Source organism: Perna viridis, chromosome 2 (genome assembly GCF_037379345.1).
Source record: "Perna viridis isolate PV_CMFRI_1.1 ecotype Kerala chromosome 2, ASM3737934v1, whole genome shotgun sequence".
Lineage (NCBI taxonomy): Eukaryota > Metazoa > Mollusca > Bivalvia > Mytilida > Mytilidae > Perna > Perna viridis.
The window spans coordinates 25,773,892-25,794,982 of NC_142446.1; the positions used below are offsets into that span (position 1 = coordinate 25,773,892).

Below are 21,091 nucleotides of genomic sequence, written 5' to 3' on the forward strand. Positions count from 1 at the left end.
GTTTAAAATCGAGTTTAAAAAACTTCATCTACGGACCTGTAATTAAAGTATAAGTCTATGTTTCATCAAATATCATATCAGAGAAAATCAGGGAGTGTAAATATAGGTGTAAAAAAACACTAAAACAATCGATACTTTTTCAGTCTATATATGCTATACTTTCACTTAATGATAATCGTTTCTGCACTTGTATCTGCACATTTTAGAAAATCATATATTCATCTTCCACTAAAATCAACCAATGAAACCAAACCAAGAACAATAACACTCCCAAGTGCCAATTTCATGCACAATCTATATTTTTTTTCTCATATGCGCAACAACCAAATGAAAAACTAGGGCAGGTTATGTGACCAGTAACTGTTTTTGAACAAACAAAAATAAAACTGAATTCGATGGGTTTTTGACATGCATGAACCACCTTCAAGTTCTGTCTGATCATCAGAAAGACTGATACTTAAAAGCAATTTGCTGTACTTAGAGACTTATAGCATTTTTTACCGGCGGGGTGGGGCCCTCATCCTCTCTGAGTAATGAAAACAAAACAAACAAACAAACAAACAAAACAAAACAAAAAAATATGTACCCCCTTTTCGATGTATCACACAAGCTGCTGTAGGTGGTGTTTTCAACGAGTTTAATATATGTGTGTGTGTGTGTGTGTGTATAAATCCTTGGTCACAGTTTTCAAATGAAGAATTGGAATTTAAAAAAAAAATAAAGGGAGCTTCCCACTTTCAACACTTTCCCAATTGGTGCGCGTGTAGGAAGGACAGACGGACAAATGGGCAATGGTAAACAACATGCCCCAAATTTTAGTTGCGAGTGAGGGACAACTAAGCGTGTTGATATGATAGTTCACGAGATGGCGCTGTTAGCAAGGTGCGAGTACACACTTCCGCCTCTTCCTTGGCAACTACTAAAACACTACCAATAAGATGGCGACTTTGTGAGTACTCGCATTTTTTGTTGTAACGATATTGAAAACAATTTTGCCAAACTATTTATTGATTATTTCATTGATGTGCCTTAAATTAAGATAAAGTTCTGCATTCGTGCATCGTGAAATGTTTTAATGTTTGTAAATATTTTTGCACTGACATTGTTTTTGTTTCAGATTTTTGATTTAACAATAACAAAATGATAATGTCTAAACAACGTATATTCAGCGAATAATTTATACATTAAGACACTTTAAGACTGCTAGCGTTCTACACGCAGTCATACGTTAAGATGCCTATTGCTCAGACTAGACTGGAAACGTTGCAAGTATGCAAACTGTTGCAATGTGTCCGAGAAAAAGACAAAGATTCAATAGAAAAAATGACACTTCATGGTGTTCCTCATCTAGTCAATTACAACGATCCAAATGATGGCTTAACAGCACTTGGAGTTGCTGCAACATCAAATGATGATGAAATGATAGAATTTTTACTACTACTTGGTGCTCATCCAGATGTCATGGATTTTAAAGGCCGTTCAGCAGCAATGCGCGCAGCAGAATATGGCCACGTAGAATGCTTATCAAAACTTTGTAAAGCTGATGCAAACATGAAACTAACTGATCTGGAAGGAAAAGGTAACATTTTAATGAATACAATTAAGTGATGCAGTAAAATTGTGTTTAAAATAATTGTTACATCTGTAGTTGTTTTCCAATATTTGTACAGAGTCACTGACATTTTTATAATCCTGCTAAATAACTGATGTCTGTACATTTCGGACTTATTGGCTTAATGATGAAAATTCAAGAACAATTATACTCTAAGTCTTCAAACTTCAAACACTATATGTTCTAGGGAAAAATTTATAATCTTCAATCTGCATCTACATAATATATGAATGAGAAACTAATAGTTATCGTAAAGGTATATAGAAAAATAACCTAGTAGCCTTCTGGTCAAAGGTGCATGAGATTAAAAAACATGCTGTTGCTTTATGTAACTGTCCTAATCAAATGGGTTTTAAAGTCATATGCATTTTCTATAATCACTTTGAAATTTGGTTATTCATTTAACTGCACGACTTTTAATTTTGCTTGCAAGTTATTCTCTTATATGAATACTACATTTTTAAATGCTAACAAAATTTTTTCTAGGTATTTTATTTTACTGTATTACACCAACCGAGAGACATGCCAAGTGTTTGGAAATTGCTGTTGAAAATGGTGCAGAAGTAAATAATATTTCCAAAGAGGGTATTCCTGTCTTAATGTTTGCCTGTGAAACAGCTTCAGAAAATGAAGATACTTGTGTCCTTTTAATGGAGAAAGGAGCTGACCCAAATGGTAAACAAGAGGTAATATAAATATTTTTTTTTTTAACTTTTAAGGTCAATTTAAATACCAGAATAACTTTGTAAAATTATATCGATCTTACATGTAGTCATGTACATGTGTAATTGCAATCACTTTGCATTGGCAATATTTGTCAGTCCAAGTTAATTAATGATTTTTAATGCAATTGACAAAAAAAGAATCCTTTCAAGAAGTGAAGTAAGCATGTTCAAATCTTTGGAATTATCAAGCCAGCAGATAAAGGAGCCATTGTTATGATGAACTGGGAAAGCTTTATTAGGTAAGCTTTACTCCCAACTTTTTTATCCAAGATTCTATCAGACTCAACATATCTAAATTGGCATGTAACTAAAGAAATTTATAGAATTTCCCCATGCAGTGAATTACTTGTATGTATCTCTAACCACCACACTTAAATAGAGTTTGTGACTACCGGTATGAAAAAATGGTGAATCTCTTTGTTCTACCTGCTACCTAAAATTCATAAACAAGGCAAGCTAATCAAATCATAAATTAATTCACCTACTTTAAATCTTTTGATAATTGTAGAATATAGACACTACTTAAGGCCATACATAAGATAAATCTTTTCATATATAAAAGACACTACAGATTTCATAATGAACTTATATCAGAGTGACAGCTTATATCACAGTTCCCTCTGTATAAATATCCCTTATAAAGACAAAAATTCTACAGATGAAGAAACCCTGGTTGAAAGGGAGAGTCTGAACACATCTTTAAGAACCATAAAATTTAACCTCTTCAACATAACAGTCATCAAGACATAACATGGTATACTTTACAGCACGTTATACACAATGCCCAGTCCATCGAGAGATAGGACCTGTTCAAGGAAGAAATACTCTAAACATATAAATTTTCTCACTGTACTAATTTTTGCTACTTTTGGGGTGGACGGACAAATCCACAAATATGTTCATTTGACAGATTCACTAATATTAACAACCTAAAAAATTAATATGTTTACAGTAATGGAACCCTAGGATTAAAAACTTCATTTTTAACACTGTACAAACCTGTCCAACCAAAAATTTATAGAAAACTTATTTTTTAAAGAACACTAGATATGAAACAATTGTAGCAAAAATGAAGTTCATAATTTACTTACAGAAGTAGCAACATATGGAAATAACTGCACATACCGAGAGTTGCCCAGATGGACCAAACTGTTACCTTTGCAAATTAAAATGTATCACTAAAGTAGAAAAGAGTAATTAAAATGCACACACAATGTAAAGAACAAAATTTCCTGCTTCACCAAGAACACCATCTACATGATAGAGTGCAGAAACTGTGGAAAACAATACATAAGTCAAACTGGATAAATTGTTTTTGCTTATTTGGCAAGCCAGATTATTTTTTCCTATGCTTACTTTTTCCAATGAGCAAAATCATGACCAGAAGATATTTTACTACAAATCCTCTTCTCAAGAAAATCATGGTTGGGCAGTCTATGGTGCCATTGTTCAATTACTCTGTAACTACAACTTCTCACATATTGAAGTTGCAATACATGAGCCTGCCAAAGTACTTAAGTTAGGTAAAAGTTGTAAAATTTGTCCTGATGACAGCAGTAACCTTCTTCTGAAACAAATTCACCTAACACATTGAAATAATTTGCTTGTAAGAAGTGTTTTGTTGTTAAATGATTTAAAATAAAGTACTGGTAAATGATTCTGGTTGTTTGGAGCTTTTTGTAGATTAATGAATGTATTCAGTATAAGAGGATTCAATTCTACTATTCATAAATACATTCAGTGATTTGTCTTTCCACATCTTGTTATGTAATGACAATGACTTGTTCTATTATTTGGTTGCAGAAAACTGGAAAGAATGCTTTGATGGCTGCGGCGGCTAGTGGTAGTGTGAAAGTTGTACGGGCAATTCTAGAGGCAGGAGGGGATGTAAATGCCATAGATATCAAACATAACCATGCTGCACATTTTGCCTGTCAGAGTGGCAATCTTGCAGTTCTTGCCTGCATGGCAGGATATGGAGCACAGTTTGATCAGTATAATTCTGATGGAAACAATCCTATTCATTTGTCTGCTTTGCATGGGCATGGGAATTACTGCAAATTCTTAGCTCAGAGAGGTAAATCAGTAAACATTTTTGATTAAGATCAAACTGAATATTTATTTCTAAGTTTGCAACTGTACAACACACAGCTTTTTATGTGTACATGCACAGAAAGTGTACAATTTAAAAAAGTATATGTTTATAATCTCTTATCAAATCTGATACATTTGATATCCTGATAAAATGTATTTGAAATTAATTGTCTTAATGTCACTTTTTCTAGGTTGCAATCCAAAACCAAAGAACAATGAAGGGGATGTACCAAAAGCCATTGCCAAAGACAAAGACAACAAAGATGCAATGAAAGAATGTAGAAAGGCAGAAAAATCATTTGGGAAAGTTGGAAAAAACAATGAACCTTGGGCTATCCAGCTATATGATTGGGTGTATGAAAGAGCTAAAAAACTTCTGGACAGGTTTCAAGCCTTTGATATTGAAGATTCTGGTAAAATTATGAAAGAATCATTTGGTGATGTAATGCAAGGTATGAATGCCCCTGTGGAGGAGGAAGATCTGAAAAAATTAATTCTTGCTCATGACAAGGCACATGATGGCAATGTAGATTATAATGACTTCCTAGGAGCCAAGAAATGGGTGAATAAAAACTATTTAATGAGTGCATTTGAAGGGAAGAAAAAGAAAAAGAAAGGAGGTAAAAAGGGTGGAAAGAAAAAAGGCAAGTTTAAGCTAGTCATGCCGGTGTGTATTAAAGATGAGGGAGGTAGGACATTTGGTGGTGGACCGCCTGAAATGTTTATTGAACGTCATGTGAATTTCACTGATACTGGAAGATTTGATAGAGACAGACCTCCACAGCATCCTCTTCAAGACGATTCAGCATGGTACTTGCAGGCTCCTGAGAAGATGTATTTAAATATCACAGATGCTACCAAAAATGGGGACTTTGATTCTTTAAGAAATGCTTTACAGAAAGGTTCTCATGTAGACACAAGAGACAAATATTACAAAACACCACTGATGTGTGCCTGTGCTGGTGGTAATTTAGATATGGTCAAATTCCTACTAGAAAATGGGTAGGTCAAACAGATAAATTTCCATTATGAAAATTAATCTACATTGCTTTTATGGCTTCAAAAATGGAAAAGCTGTATTCAGTGTAAAAATTAGTTCTGTAGGTACTATTTTTGTGCTTTTCTGTCCACGGCAAAAATGGCGAAAATTGCTACTCTGTGAAAAAAAATGTTTATTTAATTATTAAATACATAAATTTGTGAAAGATGAATTTTCCTAAAAAGAAAGTGGAAAGTTTTTGAAATATGTACTTTAAAAAAGTCTGTAATAATGATGGTGGTCAGTATTGTTTCCATTTTGAAAAGATCTGCATTTGAGAGTACATATATTAAATATGCATTAAGATTTAAGAATTATATAATGTTACCTTGGATTTTTTTTCTTCAGTGCAAATATCAACTCTAGGGATAATTTTAAATGGACACCACTTCACCATGCCTGTCATTCTGGGCAGTTAAATGTTGTAGAGTTTCTGATTGAACATGGGGCTGAAATTGATGCAACGACAATGAATGGTGGTACTCCACTGACAAGGGCAATAGAGAGCTCCAGGGAAAATGTTGTCAATTATCTTATTGGCAAAGGTGTCAAGATACAAACTGAAAATAAGAAGGGTAAACATTACATATATGTTCAATATTTAAAAAAAACCCCTTATTTATTTGAGTACCATTCTGTGTAAGAATCAGGCATTGGTTGGCACATAATTTTCAATTTGGTCTTTTTTGCCTCAGATATATTCAATACATCTAGAAAACAACTGAAAAGCTATTTAAATTTATCCTGAAACATTTGTAATGTAGATAATATAAGGAAAAAGTGCAGGAAAATTTTCCTGCAATTTTTTCATAGTGCATTACAACTAAATTTGACCTATCAATATCTTAAAATGCAAATTTTACAAACACTTTGATGGTTATTTCTGGAGGTTAAACGGTTATAAATACTTGGTTAATGTAATAAAATCTCTGTGTTTTTCCCCTTCATGTGCCAAACCTTGTACACATTTTGCCCGATTCTTAGATGGAGAAGTACTTAATAAACAGTTTGTGTGAGTAGTCACACTCACTAGAAGTACAACAATTATATACTAGTATTAGATATTGAAATGTACTTTCTCTTGGCATGAAAAAGTATGTAAACATAGATTTTCCTGAGTAAGTAAAGTAAATTTTCTTGTTCAATATTTACTTAAGTTTGTTATGACCAGATGTACATGATTTATAACAGGTTGTTGTCAACAGATTACATGTATAAATTTTGAGCCCAATTTTCATCTTTTTAGACTTATATTGGAATAATAGAACAGTTAAACTGTTTGGATTAGCATATTCATCAATAAATAGCAGTTTTTTGGTTGAGACTGTCAAGTGAAGTGGAGTTAACCAGAAATTTGTCCTGAAACTTCATGTTTTTGCATACATTCTATTGTTCTCCAGTAACTGCACTATATAAAGAAATTTACTTGAAAGGAACTGAAGACTTTCCAATTTTCATTTGAATTAGGTGTAAAGTTCTTTTATTTCTATTTTTGTAGGACACAATCCAATGGATATTGCTTTGTCATGGGCTGATCCTAGAGTCATAGATGCTGTTCAGACAAAATGGGAAGGATTACCAGCTCCAAGTGATAAGAAAGGAAAAGGTGGTAAGGGGAAAGGTAAAGGTGGAAATAAAACTGCTCGACCAACATCTGGACCTGCTGCTGGTGAACAGAAGGAAAACCAAGCCCCACAATCTCAGGTTTGTAGTGAATAAAATAATCATTTTAATCATATGGTCTGTTTTATTGATATTTTTTTTAAGATGCAGACATTATTTCACATTTTCTGGCATGAATCATCCATTGTTACCTAAAATTGTATGATGTCAATTATTGAATGTATATCCATTTTTTTGCTCGAGTCCAAAAATGTAAAAAAATGTTTTTTTTATACTTTTTTTCTTTTCAAGTCTGGTGGATATTATTTTTATTACTTTTAAGTAAAGTCATGTACAGCATATAGTAGTATACAGTCTGTGTTAGATAGATATGACATCTCATTTTGTAAAAGGTATAATTTATTTTAGAGTACTTGATGAATATACACTTTTAAACAAGGAGTTAGGCTTCTTTCAAAGAGCAATAACCAAATTGGAGGTCATTTTTTTCTTAAATTAGAAACATTAAAAGCAATGTTGGTTACCAAATGATTTATTTAATTTTTAAAATGTTCCAAACAGAATTAATGTATAAAAAAAGTATGTACAACAGCAGTGTGGCCATGAAAGCTTTTTATGCCTTATAAGAAAGAGCAGATATAAAATATACATTGCAGCAGACAGGGGATCGTGTAACAACATCAGTTACAGCTGCTACAAATACCGATAGACAAACTGCTGCTACTAGTGTAAGAATGGTGACATGGGTCTATATCTATATTTAGAAGTATACTTAAAATATTATTGTATTGAGGGAAGGGAAATTTCCCTTACAATATAGGTTGATAGAGTAGCATATATAAAATTACATTGTACATCTGTTAAAAAGAACATAGGGTTCTTGGGAGTGCTTTTGTTGTATGCTGGATGTGGGTTTTAGTTGTAGACAACTACGTCTTTTGAATTTTAATTCACTTGCAACTTCATCATCTTCTACAAATTTATGTATTGATCAAACTATACTGCACTTTAGATGTCCTTTTCAAAGTACCATTATCACTGTGTGAGTTATCTTCTCTTGGTTCTTTTTCAACAATCAAATTCTAGGTGTTATTTTTGCACTTGTTCGTTTTTTGTTGTTTTTTATTTTTGCATGTGTATTTTATTGTAATTTGTAAACATGAAATAAAAGCAAGGATAAGTTAATGAAACATTCTCTGTACATGCCATGAAAATCAATCATAAAAAAAATCTCAAAATTAATATTTTTCACTCCTGATATATTGTTGCATTATTTTATGAATTTACCGTATGATTTATAAATGAATCCATTTGGATTTTTACACAGGTACCCTCAAGGGCTTCATCTGCATCTAATTAAAGTAAGCATTTGGTCAAATCATTATTTTGGTGCAAATTAACTTGCATTATTCCTCATTATCGTTTCATTAAAACTGGATGATATTCTGATGAAATACTGAAGTAATGAGTTTGACCATGGTGTGCTCAGGAATTCACATTATAGAGTGATGTCTGTTTCACGATACTCAGGTTTAGCTTTTAATTGAAAAAAATTATTATTTTTTAAATACAGTAAATCTTGGCTGGAGTTGCATTTGATTGGCAGTGGTAAAAATTTAGTTGATCAGAAATGTACCTTATTTTTAGTTATTTTCATACCCAGCTACTTCTTTTTCATAACTGCTATTATTTACTATTATTAATTTTCTTTTGGCTTACCTAGTGTAAATGATTTGCTTTATGGGAAAATTAATGAAAATTGTGTAATTTGTTTGTTTTTTTACATTGCTCAACTAATGACTTAGTACCAAATAGAAGAAAAAAATTAAAATTCTTAGAAATAAGCTCTCATAAAGCATGTCATATTCCTGTCAAGGAGAGGTAACTGTTGATGTAATGTTGAAATTAATAGTAAAATATCAGTTTTTGACTGTCAATATGAAATGAAAATTCAACATGCAGTTATTTTATGATGAAATGATTAATTGTATATATTTTGAGTTATCCCCCCTTGACAGTAAGGTCTGTGGGTGCCTGTGTTAAATCCTATAAAATTCAAAAGTTTGATTAATACTTACCATGTATAAGTAGTTCTACAGACATATAAAATTGCCAATCACAATGTAAAAACATATGTAAAAAATAGTTTCACATAAAATGACATGTGATAAAAAATCCTTGATATCGAAATATATTTTATTTAACCATTGTGCTTTAGGTTTGTTCATTGCTTTATATATTTTATGTCTCTCTAACTAAAGTAAAATTCTTACATCATTCTAAACTTACAGAACACATGAGAATGGCAATTTTATTTGTTAATTTTGTTAATTACACGTATTGTTAAAAATCATTTCTCTGCACATTTTAATTTCGTTACGATTACAGATTTAATTACACATCTACAACTATGTTTTAACCTAAATAAGTAAATACTGTATAGGAGAGACAAGGCCAATTTATTTCTAATGTGTGAACAGTAGAAATAGTAGTTTCAATTACAAGATAACCATGTTTATTATTATCATCTACATGCAATGAGAATTTTCTGGTCTGCCAATAATGTAGGAAAGTTGTTATTGCATTGAATAGTAGAATTACTAAAACAATTGCTAGAATAAACGTTTTCCATCTATGCAAACAAACTGTGAAGGGTTTATGTTATGTCAAGCTTTTTATGTTTTTCTTTGCATGAGTAAAATTTTCTTCTGATAAATTTCATTGTAATGTGTAAAAATGTATTAGAAATAGAGACATCTTTATGCTGAATTTATTTCAATGGAGAAGCATAGTTTTATTTCACGTATTAATTCACTCTTTAACATTGTTAGTAATAGTTCAAGAAAATACTGCATGCGTTATTTACAAGCATTATTCTTTTGATTGAAATGACATGTAAAAAATCACTTCTAACACTATTTCAGAACCCATATGATACAAGAGGACCAGATGATGGGCCACCAAGACAAAGGAAAGGATCTATTTTAAGAGCAGCTTCTGCTCTAGCCCAGGGTATTGATGAACAAGAAGATATCACATACTGTCCTAGACGTGCCTGGGTCACTCAACCAACAACACAAGATTTACTGGATGAAAAACAAAAGCGGAGGGACCAGTTCACTTGGGAAGTTGACTTTGATGATTTTGAAATGCCCTTTAAGAAAAATATAAGTACTAAATGTAAAGCAATGGAGAATGAAGATGATTAATTGTATAGTTAATTTTTGTTCATAGGCCAATTAAGTTTAATTATTTAATTATTGTCTCAATTTACTTCAGCATTTTATGCTGCAGTTACAGAAACTTTGTAATGTTACATCCAGTATACACATAATATTCTACTTCTTGCACTTTAACTGTTGGTTTTTTTTAATTGTTTTTTTTCTATCAGTATTTCAATCAGTTCAGGGAGTCTAGATGGTAATCTGCTAATTAAACTGAATTGGCCTTAATTTCTAGTACACTGTTCATTTTTCTTTCTCAATAATTTATTTTCAGATTGTATATTATGATTCAGATTGTACAAACCTATTAGAAATCATTGCATCATAAATCTTGACTCACATGTGTAAACTGTGCCAAAATAACAGCGTCACTGTCAGTGGCCACTGTTCTACACAGAGTGATGAACTTTGCTGTGAAACTTCACATCTAACCATTCACATATTGTAATCTTAAACTATTAATTTACTGTCTTTAAGACGAATAGTTTAACTTATGATATACTATACACTATACAGATTTCCACAATGGAAGAATTTGCAATGTTCTTAACAGTAGAAAATATAATAGCATAAGTAAAACTTTTTCATATATGATAACTTTCTCTGCCACAAGTCCATTTAGTGTTTCTTTAATTTGAAAACATATATTTTATTTTTGTTTTTATATTTTTATTCAAGCTGTGATATTATGAATGTGATACAGATGTGTTAAATGTGCCTATTATATTATCTTAGTACTGATGCCTTCTTATGTTTTACATTTATTTCATTGTGTAAATTGTTTAAGATGTACATTTGCCTTAACATTTTAATTTGATACAAAAACACCTGTCATGAGCTTCCTTTGTCTGTTAACCATGGATTATCAATTGAAAAAAAGATGCCTTTTAAAAAACCTGTTTTTATTTTACTACAATAGTTGCCTTGGAAAGAACTTTTTTTATTATTTGGATATTGATATTACAATGTGTTGTCTTCATCCATATCTGTTCTATATACATTTGTAGTTTATAAAGGATTATTTTCTACTTACATTGCATCATATTCTTTATTTTTTTATACGGCCACAAAAAATTGCAGTGGTATTATGTTATGATGTCGATGTTGTCATTGGCGTTGTAAATTTGTTTGTTTCCTTGCGATAACTTTAGTTATTATGTCATGAGAATTTGAAATATTGTTTCTTGATACTAGACAAAGCTTGCTATTTAAAATGGGTCATTGGCCCCTACTGTTTTGCAAAAAGGGGTAAAATATATGTTTATTTAAAATTGATGTAGACAGTTTGTTTATTTATCATTCGAAGTTGTATTTGTTTCTTATAAAATTCTATTTTAAGAATATTCAAGAGATTTTAGATATCATTTAGCATTTTCAGTCTATAAGGGGCCAAAGTGGGTCACACCCTAAAAATCAACTTTTTTTATTTTGGTCCGATTACGACTTTTTTTATTGGGTTCCTTATAAAAACCCCTGTCTGCTTTTTTACAATCAAATTTCAGATATCTCGTTTTTTTGGATATAGGGGCAAAAAAAATCAACTTTTTTATTTTGGTCCAATTTTTAAAATATTTTTTTATAGATTCCTTATCCCTTATCGCAATCAAATTTAAAGCTGTATCAAATTTAAATTGTGTGCCCCAACTTTTCAGGTTTCAATCTCGGTGGTCGTATCAAGCTGCGCTCTGCAAATATTTTTATTCTTATTTGACACACTGAATATTAAACAATATGAATCATTAGGAATTCACCAAATGGAGTTGATAGTTGCTGAAGCAAAGTATGTCTGAAAGCTGTAAGTTAGAATGAAAGTCTTTTGAGTGCTGATGTTGTTTACTAAAGAATAAAGAGACTGTTAACTTTTGTTTTGTGTTAGCTTGATACACAATCATAAAAAGTTTCTAGCGATTCTTTCTATAAATCAGTATTTTTTTACCAGCTTTAAGTCTCTAGTTCTCTGTTCTGTTTCATAACCTACCAGTGAAGTATCTATTACCTTCGCTGAATAAAGAATTAACTATTATTAATATATTTCTAAGTTCTATAATCTGATTGAAGTACGCGCTCTGAAATGTTTGATTTAAATTAGATTGAGAACCAGTTAGTGATGCATGAAATGTAATGTTTACCCTCAATAGAAAGTACATTGTACACAAGAAACGGGTTGCCAAACTTGATTTCGAGATAATTGAGTCTTTTTTGTTGTTCCTAATTTCGGACATGATTATACACCATTCTATAGATTTTATACAGAATGTTAGGGGATAAAATTAAGAAATAAATCACGGAAACTCCATTTTATCATTGTTATACCATGTGCTGGCCATTTATGTCGCATTGTTTTATCCTGAGCGATAGCAAGGGGTTGAATAACGACATAAATGGCCAGCCCACGGTAAAACAATAATAAAATTGAGTTTCCATTATTTATTGTGATTCTAATACAACTAGTTTCTTCATATATTTAAATAGGCGTAGCTTATGTGTTGCATGCAATGTTGGTCATGTGTTTTATCACTTTTTACCTTGGCTGTGGTTTAAAAAGCTAGATTATACTTTTGTTAACCGAGGGATACTTCCTCGTAGGTGAATCTAGAGCAACTGAATAGGAAAACCTCTGATAGTATCGTGTAAGGCAGTAGAGGATCTGCAACAGTATACAAATACAGCCACATGAACTATATAATACATATAATAAGTCTAATGGGATGTGGGAACTCTTTCAATCTTACTTGCTGGTGTAGATAAATATATATATTTTGCAAGGAGACTGAAAAAAGATACTGTTGTAACCGCTTAGATATGACTGATCTACCTAGGCAGCTAACATTCCCGTGACAGGTGAAACAATTTATTAGTTCAGTATTTCAAGAGCAGAAACTCATTCTTAATCAATTTCAGTTCTATTCTGCCAGGTGACTGACAGATAGATGACCTTTTTGTATAATAACCACAAGTAACACTATGTCCATAATAACATTTATTCTGAAGTTGATATGATTGTGTAGATATGTAGAAGTAATATAAGGCAGTAAAAAGCTACAAAGAGAAAAAAGTAACCCTCCATATAATAATTGACAAACTGAAGTTGATCAAAACACATAACTAAGTAGCTGTCTTTGTAAGAATCATGCAAAATCTGAAAAATGTGATACACCCCAAAAAAGGCTACATATTTTTATTTTAGTAATCAAGTTGTTTTATGGGTCTATACTATGAAATGTGTAATTATTCATTCAGATCTGCCTGCTCTTAGGAGATAATCAACATTGAAAATACAGTAGATTCTATTTGAGCGCCATTTACAGAGTTATCTACCTTAATTTTGAAATCTACAGTGCATTCTATCTAATTTTTATCTCCTAAGAGCACAGGTTGTATGAAAAACCACATGTTTATTTCTGTTTACTATGACATTTCAAACAAAATATCAAAAATAAAAATATGTAGGCTTTTTACCCATGAATCACATTTTGCATGATCCTTAGCTGGAGTGCTACTTAAGCAATAAGTCAAAAATCAATACAATATAAGGAAGAGTGTAGTGTGATAAAAAAATTTGATTATCTCCCTTTAATTGTTAGCTATTCTGTATTAAAGTTAAACAAAAATCAATTAGTTTATCAAAACAAAAAAGGCCAGAATATAGGATACCTAAATTCTTGCTATCTACCAAATGTCATACAAAGGTAGTAAAAAGGGGCTAATTAATAGTTTACTTTGGAAAAGAAACTCACAAAATAATAATGCCAAATTATTCAGACGGGGTTCCCTAGTCATAAATGAATGAAAAAGGTGCATGATCAACTTCGCTCTAAATCACCAAAATCTGTAAACAAAAAATACTTAAGCAATCATGAAATATAAACCTTAAATAAAATAATAAAACTTACATTATAGTCTGTCTCAAAAGGATGGAAACGTAATCGTCAGATTCAATCTAACTGCATTGGTACAATGCTATTGTGGTACACAATCATACGTAAAACAGGAAATAGTCAAAGATACAAGTATAATGATCAGTAAATGAGCGCACCCTAGGTCAAAAAGGAGAACAAATATAAAATTATCAAATTCCAAATATAACTGTAATATAAAAATCCAAAATCAATGAAACCAATTATAAGGCTATTTAAAAAAGTATGTAAACAGCACACTCCCCGTCTGATATAGAATATATCACTACACTCAAAATAATAATAAGCACAAAATTCAAATAATCAAAAATATAGGTTACCTAACTATATAAAAAAAATTTTAAAAAATGAAAATGTCCTAATATTATATAACCCTCTCATGAAAATCATAAGTCCCTTTCACAGTTAATTAGAGCACAAAATAATTATTTGGGTAATTGGTCTAACTTAAACACGTGACTGTCTTTAATTGCCCTCATAAACACTTTTCTTACAGGGTTGTCTTTCCTCGGAAAGACATGTTCGATAAGTCCATGAGGCCAAAAGTTTGTATGCTGATCAATTTCTTAGAGGATAACAACATCTCCTTCCCGAATATTCCTCTGAGTTTGTTGCCATTTTTGTTGATCAATTACAGTAGTTTTCAAAGATACTACAACTTCTGGGTGAATTTGCTCATTATCATTTGATGAAATTAGAGAATGTTCCTTTCCTGAATACAAAGGTTTTTGAATAAAAGGCAAATCAGGTCATTCAATCCATTGGTTGATAAGTGTTGCATTAGGAGCTGATAAAAATCGGATACCAAAATCAGCTGGATTTTTGTCAGACACAATATATGACCACTGTGATGGTTTAGATATCCTATGGATTTTCTCAACACGATTGGCTACATAAGTGAAAAACCTACGAGTTGTATTACAAATATATCCTAAAGCTACTTCGCTATCAGTGTAATAATGACATACATCATATGGAAAATTCAGATGATCACATATTGTTTCGCCTAACTCTGAAGCAAGAACAGCTCCACATAATTCCAGTCTAGGAATTGTATGACCCTTAAGGGGTGCAAGCTTCGATTTCCCCATAAGAAAGCCTGATAGTGTATCTCCTGAAGAATCAAGTACTTTCAGATAAGCTACGGCCGATATGTCTTGTTGAGAAGCATCACAAAAGATACGAATCTCAGGATTGTTCATTGATGATACAGATCCTGGTACAATTGAACGTGAAATTTCCAAGCTATGAATAGATTTTAGTGATTCAAGCCATAATTTCCATTTAGCTTCATGTTCAGCGCTAAGAGACTCATCCCAATCGGTTCCTGGTGGTACTACTTCACGGAGCAAAATTTTGCCACTAATTGTTATAGGCGAAATGAAACCCAACGGATCAAACAGGCTGGTTATTACAGATAATAGACCTCGACCTCGCTGGTTTATCCTCATTTTCTAGCATAAACAGAAACTTATCAGTGTGAATATCCCAAGATAAGCCTAAACTTCTCTGAGTCGGCAAATTGTCAGAATATAAATCAAGATCTTTCAAATCCTTTCCTAAATCATCGCTTGAGAAAGCTTTCATCACCTCTAGATTATTTGATACAACCTTGTGGAATCTATTATATCCATTATCACTCAACTCTTCCTTAGGTTTCTTAACAAGGTTAATTGCTCGTTCTGCACTTGTCACAGACACAAGTCCGTCATCGACATAGAAATCATGATTAACACAAGACTTAACATCATCATCTGACTGTGCAACTGCCAGTCGAAGACCGTAAGTAGCCACATCTGGGGATGGTGTGTTACCAAACACATGAGAAGTCATACGATATTCTATAAGAGGTTGGTCAATATCGTTGTTCTGATACCAGAAAAATATGAGGTAGTCGCTATGACACTCTGTTTCTCGAAACTGATAGAACATAGACTCATTATCACCAGTAACAGCTACTTCGTTCAAGCGGAAACGCATGAGTACTCCAACCAGGTTATTAGTAAGATCTGGACCAGACATGGGCAGACAGTTCAAAGAAATTCCTTCAAAGACGAGAGATGAACCAAACACCCCTCTTATTTGGTTTGGTTTTCCGGGGTGGTACACCCCGAAAAGAGGAAGATACTAACATTCTCAAGGGATTTGTGCTGGAGCTTTTTCTGCTCCACCACTTTTCAAGACTTTTTCCATATATGTCATGAAATGTTCACGTTTTAATCCGTTCTTACACAAACTGCTATCAAGAATCTAACCTCATGTCCATGCTCGATATTGATTATTAGGCAAAGGAGGCTTTGGTTGTCTAAATGGTAAAGGTGCAGACCAGTGACCTGTTTCATCCTGTTTAAAGTTACTATTAGGACGAAGCCACTGATGTCCATTTTTCTTTTAAGAAATGTGGAACCTTTGATACTACTGGAATAATACCAGACGAAGAATTGTAGTAGCTTAACAGAGTAGTGTACTGTGAATTAAGCATAATTGATTCAATATCGGTAAGAATGTCTAACAGGTCATAAAGTTTCAAATTATCCTTACTGGAAAGGGTGGGGATAGAATTTAACTTGCATTTCAAAGCACTTTCTACCATTTCAGGTCTTCCATAACGCTCCTGTAAACGATCATAAATTCTTTGTAGCCCACGAGGAAGATCATGAGCATTGGCAGCACGGATGCTTGTAGCAAACTTTGATGATTCCTGACCTAACCATATTACGAGGGGTCAATTTCTTCGAAAGGACTGACACCTAGCTCCCTAGTAAGACTTTGAAAAGAAGCCCTCCAAGATTCATAATTTTCTGGTTTGCCATCAAACTTTACAAATCTTGACAATAGAAAGTCTTTCCGGTATATAAATCTAGTTAAGTCTGACATAGCGTTGTTTAATAAAGCATCCACCTGATGAAGCTGAATCATTTGGTATGAATTGTTGGGGCAAAGGCGGAGGTGTAGAAGGTTGATTCAAAGGTACAGTATAATCTACAGATTGTAAATTAAGTTTTTGGATATAATCATGAGTGTCTGTCTGTTTTATTTCACTTTTAACTGAAAATAGATCTTTATCGTAATCATCTTGTTCAAGAATGCGTGCTTCTGTCTCTGTTGCCATAACTTTACTTTCTTGTTTAACTATACTTATATTTGCTTCTAATGTTGCTTTTTGTTTAAAAGTCCACTTTCTTCCTTAACATATTCAAGACGTACCTTTTCAGCTTCAGCCATTGCCCTTTTTTGGCTGGCTGCTGTACCAGTTGAAGAAGCACTTGCTTCGGACATTTGTTCCACCAAATTCTTATTTTTTCTTCTTAATTTCTGAAATCACTTTTCTGTAAGTTTCAGCACATCTTTGAAAGTTCTCAGTATGATCTGCTAGGTACTTTTGAGACTCAGTTGAATTTGTCCTCACTAAAACACTTTTGTACTCTCCTGATCTCCTACAAAACTCATGTAAAAGGTTTCAAGTTCTTATTGAGATTTACGTATATCATCAAGTTCATTGTATGAAGGCAGTTTCACCATTAAGTCTTCAATTTTAGTCCACAGATTTTCACATTTTCCTTCAAACTGTGGCTGTTGTTCTTCAAACATGACTTGTCCTTTTCTGTATCGCTTTTCTGACATCAATCTATAATCTTTTTACTTTTCCGCCAGGTGACTGACAGATAGATGACCATTTTGTATAATATCCACAAATAACACGATGTCAATATTAACATTTATTCTGAAGTTGACATGATTGTGTAGATATGTAGAAAGAGTAATCAAGGGAACCAAGGATATAGCGGTAATCAAAAGAATGTAATCCAGGGACAAAAACCAGACATGGAAAACACATACACAACAAAGAACATATAGTAACTAAAATCATACATACAAAGTAACAAAAGGAAATGAGCAACTCGGACTCCACTAAAAACCGGGAGCATGGACCAGGTGCACCGGTAGGGTAAGCGTCCTCTGCTTTTCTAGAAACACCCGCCGAGTTGCTCATTAAAAATCAAGTCCGGGGTAGACAAACGAGGAAAGGAAAACTATGACTCGTTGAATAAATCAGTTTTCATGGTGCAGATGGATACACCATGATGATCCCCGAGTTCATGATGACAACCATAAAACTTCTGTAGTGATGACTTCAATCTTGTATCAACATAACCCTGTTCCAGAAGCCTATTTGTTAGAGTTCTAGCGCGTAACAAAAAGTCGTAGTTACGGCAAGCTCTGGCATAATGTATGAGTTGTGATATGAACACTTCATACGCAGGTGCTGAATGGATGTTGCCACAGATGAAAGGAAAGTTGACAATTTTAAATGAAAAGTCATCAAGTTTGTCGTAAAGTTTGGTCAATAGTTTTCCTTTACCATCGATTTCTAAGTGTAGGTCAAGATATGAGGTCGACTTCACAGTGTCTGTAGTATCTTTTACCTCAAGTTCTTTTTGGTAGATGCGATGTATCAAATCCCCGAAATTAGGATTGTTTAAAGATAACACGTCATCAATATAACGATAACTGAGATTAAAGGATCAGGTTAAACGATATTCTTTCTTTCGGATCAGATCAGCTATAAAGTCAGCCTCATAAGAGTGAAGGAAAATGTCAGAAAGTAAAGGAGCACAATTTGTTCCCATTGGAATGCCGACCGTTTGTTGAAAAATACGTCCACCACATTGGACAAATATGTTGTCGATTAAATATTCCAGCATTTTGGAATTAGTTCTTACAAAGTATGAGGAATCTCTATCAAGAACTATATATTTGTATCTAGATGTACCATCTTTTTTGGAAAAACAACGATGTATAATGTTTTTAAGTCGGGATTTTAACTGAGTATGGGGAATAGAAGAAGTAATACAAGGCGGTAAAAAGTTACAAAGAGAAAAAAGCAACCCTCCATAAAATAATTGACAAAATGAATTTGATGAAAACACATAATTAAGCAATAAGTCAAAAATAAATACAATAAATGCAATATAGGGAAGAGTGCGGTTTGATTAAAAAAATGATTATCTCCCTTTTAGTATTACTTATTCTGTATTAATTACAAAAAAATCAATAAGTTTATCAAAACAAAAATAGCCAGAATATATGATACCTAAATTCTTGCTATCTACCAAATGTCATACAACGGTAGTAAAAAAGGGCTAATTAATAGTTTACTTTGAAAAGAAACTCACAAAATAATAATGCCAAATTATTCAGACGGGGTTCCCTAGTCACAAATGAATGAAAAAGGTGCATGATAAACTTCGCTCTAAATCATCAAAATAGCTATATGTAAACAAAAATACTTTAGCAATCATGAAATATAAACCTTAAATATAATAATAAAACTTACATTATAGTCTGTCTCTAAAGGATGGAAAAGTAATCATCAGATTCAATCTTACTGCATTGGTACAACGCCATTGTGGTACACAATCATACGTAAAACAGGACACAAGAAATAGTCAAAGATGCAAGTATGATGACCAGTAAATGAGCGCACCCTAGGTCAAAAAAGGAGAACGAATCTAAAATTATCAAATTCTAAATATAACTTTATAAAAACCCAAATCAATGAAACCAATTACATGGCTATTTAAACTTTTATGAATAGAAAAGTATGTAAACGGCACAAGTTCTTTTAGAATGATTCAACATAAATTTAGACTGTCAGGTGATCTCGTTACCTATTCTTGATCAGTTCTAATTAACTGGCTAAAGTGTTTGCACTTAAAGAGGTAGACTTAGGATAAGGGACATAACTCATGAAGTCAGTGATATGTTTGTATCATATTCAATTTCACCAAAGTCTATCAAGCTTTCATCTGACACAGAATAAAATTAATCTAGGTTACTTTGATGCTTACATGACATTGATGTAAAATGCTGAATACAAACGTTCTGATGATTAGTAAGGGTTGTGTCCCTTACCCTAGGTCTACATCCTTAAGCGAATGAAAAAAAAAAAACTGCGTAGACAACCCACTATATTAAATTTCAGGCAACTATTCTAAAATTCATTTTTTTCCTTAATTTCCTGATTATTTGTTTGAATAAAGAACAAGAGCGCGGAGAAAAGTTACTAACTATAAAAGTTTTGTGTATTTTCTTTCGTGTCCCGTATTTTGTATTTTGTTTGTTGTTTCTTTCCCCTTTTTCTTGGTCTCTTGGCCAGAATTTTAATTGATTTTTAATGGTTTCAGCTTACAAGATAAGTTGAAAATATTCTTGCATATATAAAACGTATTAAACAGATATTTGAAGAGGATGTCAGATGCTACATACAAGTCACAGATTTTTGAAGTGGATATGCCAATGTCAGGTGCTACTTACATTTTACAGAACAATCCAATAACAATAAGTATGCTTGTCCGTCAAAGCATAAACGAAATTGATAGAAGCTAAAAATTTACATGTAAAATGTTTTTTTTTTCTTGATTAAAATATTATATGCAAATCCTTCTTGGACAAGACAAGAAAAATACTTGAACAGTCGTATATACTGAATAATTTGATTAATTGAATAATTAAATTATTTGGATTAATATTGTAGCTACGATATACATTGGCGACAGGTTTATTATGAGAAAAGCAAAGACGATGTGAAACCCCGAAATTGTCCATATAGTTTTGCTTAAAGCGAGTAGTTATACGTACTTAATCAACATGATTGGTAGGCGGGATGTGCATACGGGTAAAACCAGAAGCAGAACTTCATTCAGTACCACTTCGTACAATACTTCCGGTCTAAGGGTCATCACCAAAAAGGGTTACATATTAAATACCTTTTATCTCTATGGTTCTTATCTGGTGTAATTTTACATAAAACTTACAAAAAATTGACTGAGAAATAGGTCTTTAGTCACGGTAGC

The 21,091-nt window shown here is 32.5% G+C and overlaps 3 protein-coding genes and 1 pseudogene across 9 annotated transcripts; 1 reads left to right on the top strand and 3 right to left on the bottom strand.

Annotated features, from left to right (window-relative positions):
- Positions 1–885: 885 nt before the first annotated feature.
- Positions 886–12,181, top strand: LOC148624236 (ankyrin repeat and EF-hand domain-containing protein 1-like). Of its 7 annotated transcripts, none has more exons than XM_088566838.1 (10): positions 886–949; positions 1,118–1,579; positions 2,099–2,298; positions 4,141–4,414; positions 4,623–5,433; positions 5,819–6,045; positions 6,969–7,174; positions 8,421–8,454; positions 8,667–8,701; positions 10,018–10,153. In XM_088566838.1, exons 2-8 carry the CDS (start codon positions 1,234–1,236, stop codon positions 8,451–8,453), a joined length of 2,097 nt encoding a protein of 698 aa, XP_088422964.1. In that variant the 5' UTR covers positions 886–949; positions 1,118–1,233; the 3' UTR covers position 8,454; positions 8,667–8,701; positions 10,018–10,153. The 7 variants fall into 7 exon arrangements, with proteins under 7 accessions (XP_088422964.1, XP_088422962.1, XP_088422959.1 ...); XM_088566836.1 differs by lacking the exon at positions 8,667–8,701 and adding an exon at positions 7,750–7,821 and having other exon boundaries at positions 10,018–10,152; XM_088566833.1 differs by lacking the exons at positions 8,421–8,454; positions 8,667–8,701 and adding an exon at positions 7,750–7,821 and having other exon boundaries at positions 10,018–12,181.
- Positions 12,182–14,983: 2,802 nt separating this feature from the next.
- On the bottom strand, positions 14,984–15,436 carry LOC148624237 (uncharacterized). Its single transcript, XM_088571018.1, has one exon. The coding sequence runs from the start codon at positions 15,434–15,436 to the stop codon at positions 14,984–14,986; it is 453 nt and encodes a 150-aa protein (XP_088427144.1).
- Positions 15,437–15,629: 193 nt separating this feature from the next.
- LOC148624238 (uncharacterized) lies at positions 15,630–16,256 on the bottom strand. The gene has a single exon (XM_088571019.1). The coding sequence runs from the start codon at positions 16,254–16,256 to the stop codon at positions 15,630–15,632; it is 627 nt and encodes a 208-aa protein (XP_088427145.1).
- Positions 16,257–16,593: 337 nt separating this feature from the next.
- On the bottom strand, positions 16,594–17,858 carry LOC148624239 (uncharacterized; annotated as a pseudogene).
- Between the last annotated feature and the right edge of the window lie 3,233 nt (positions 17,859–21,091).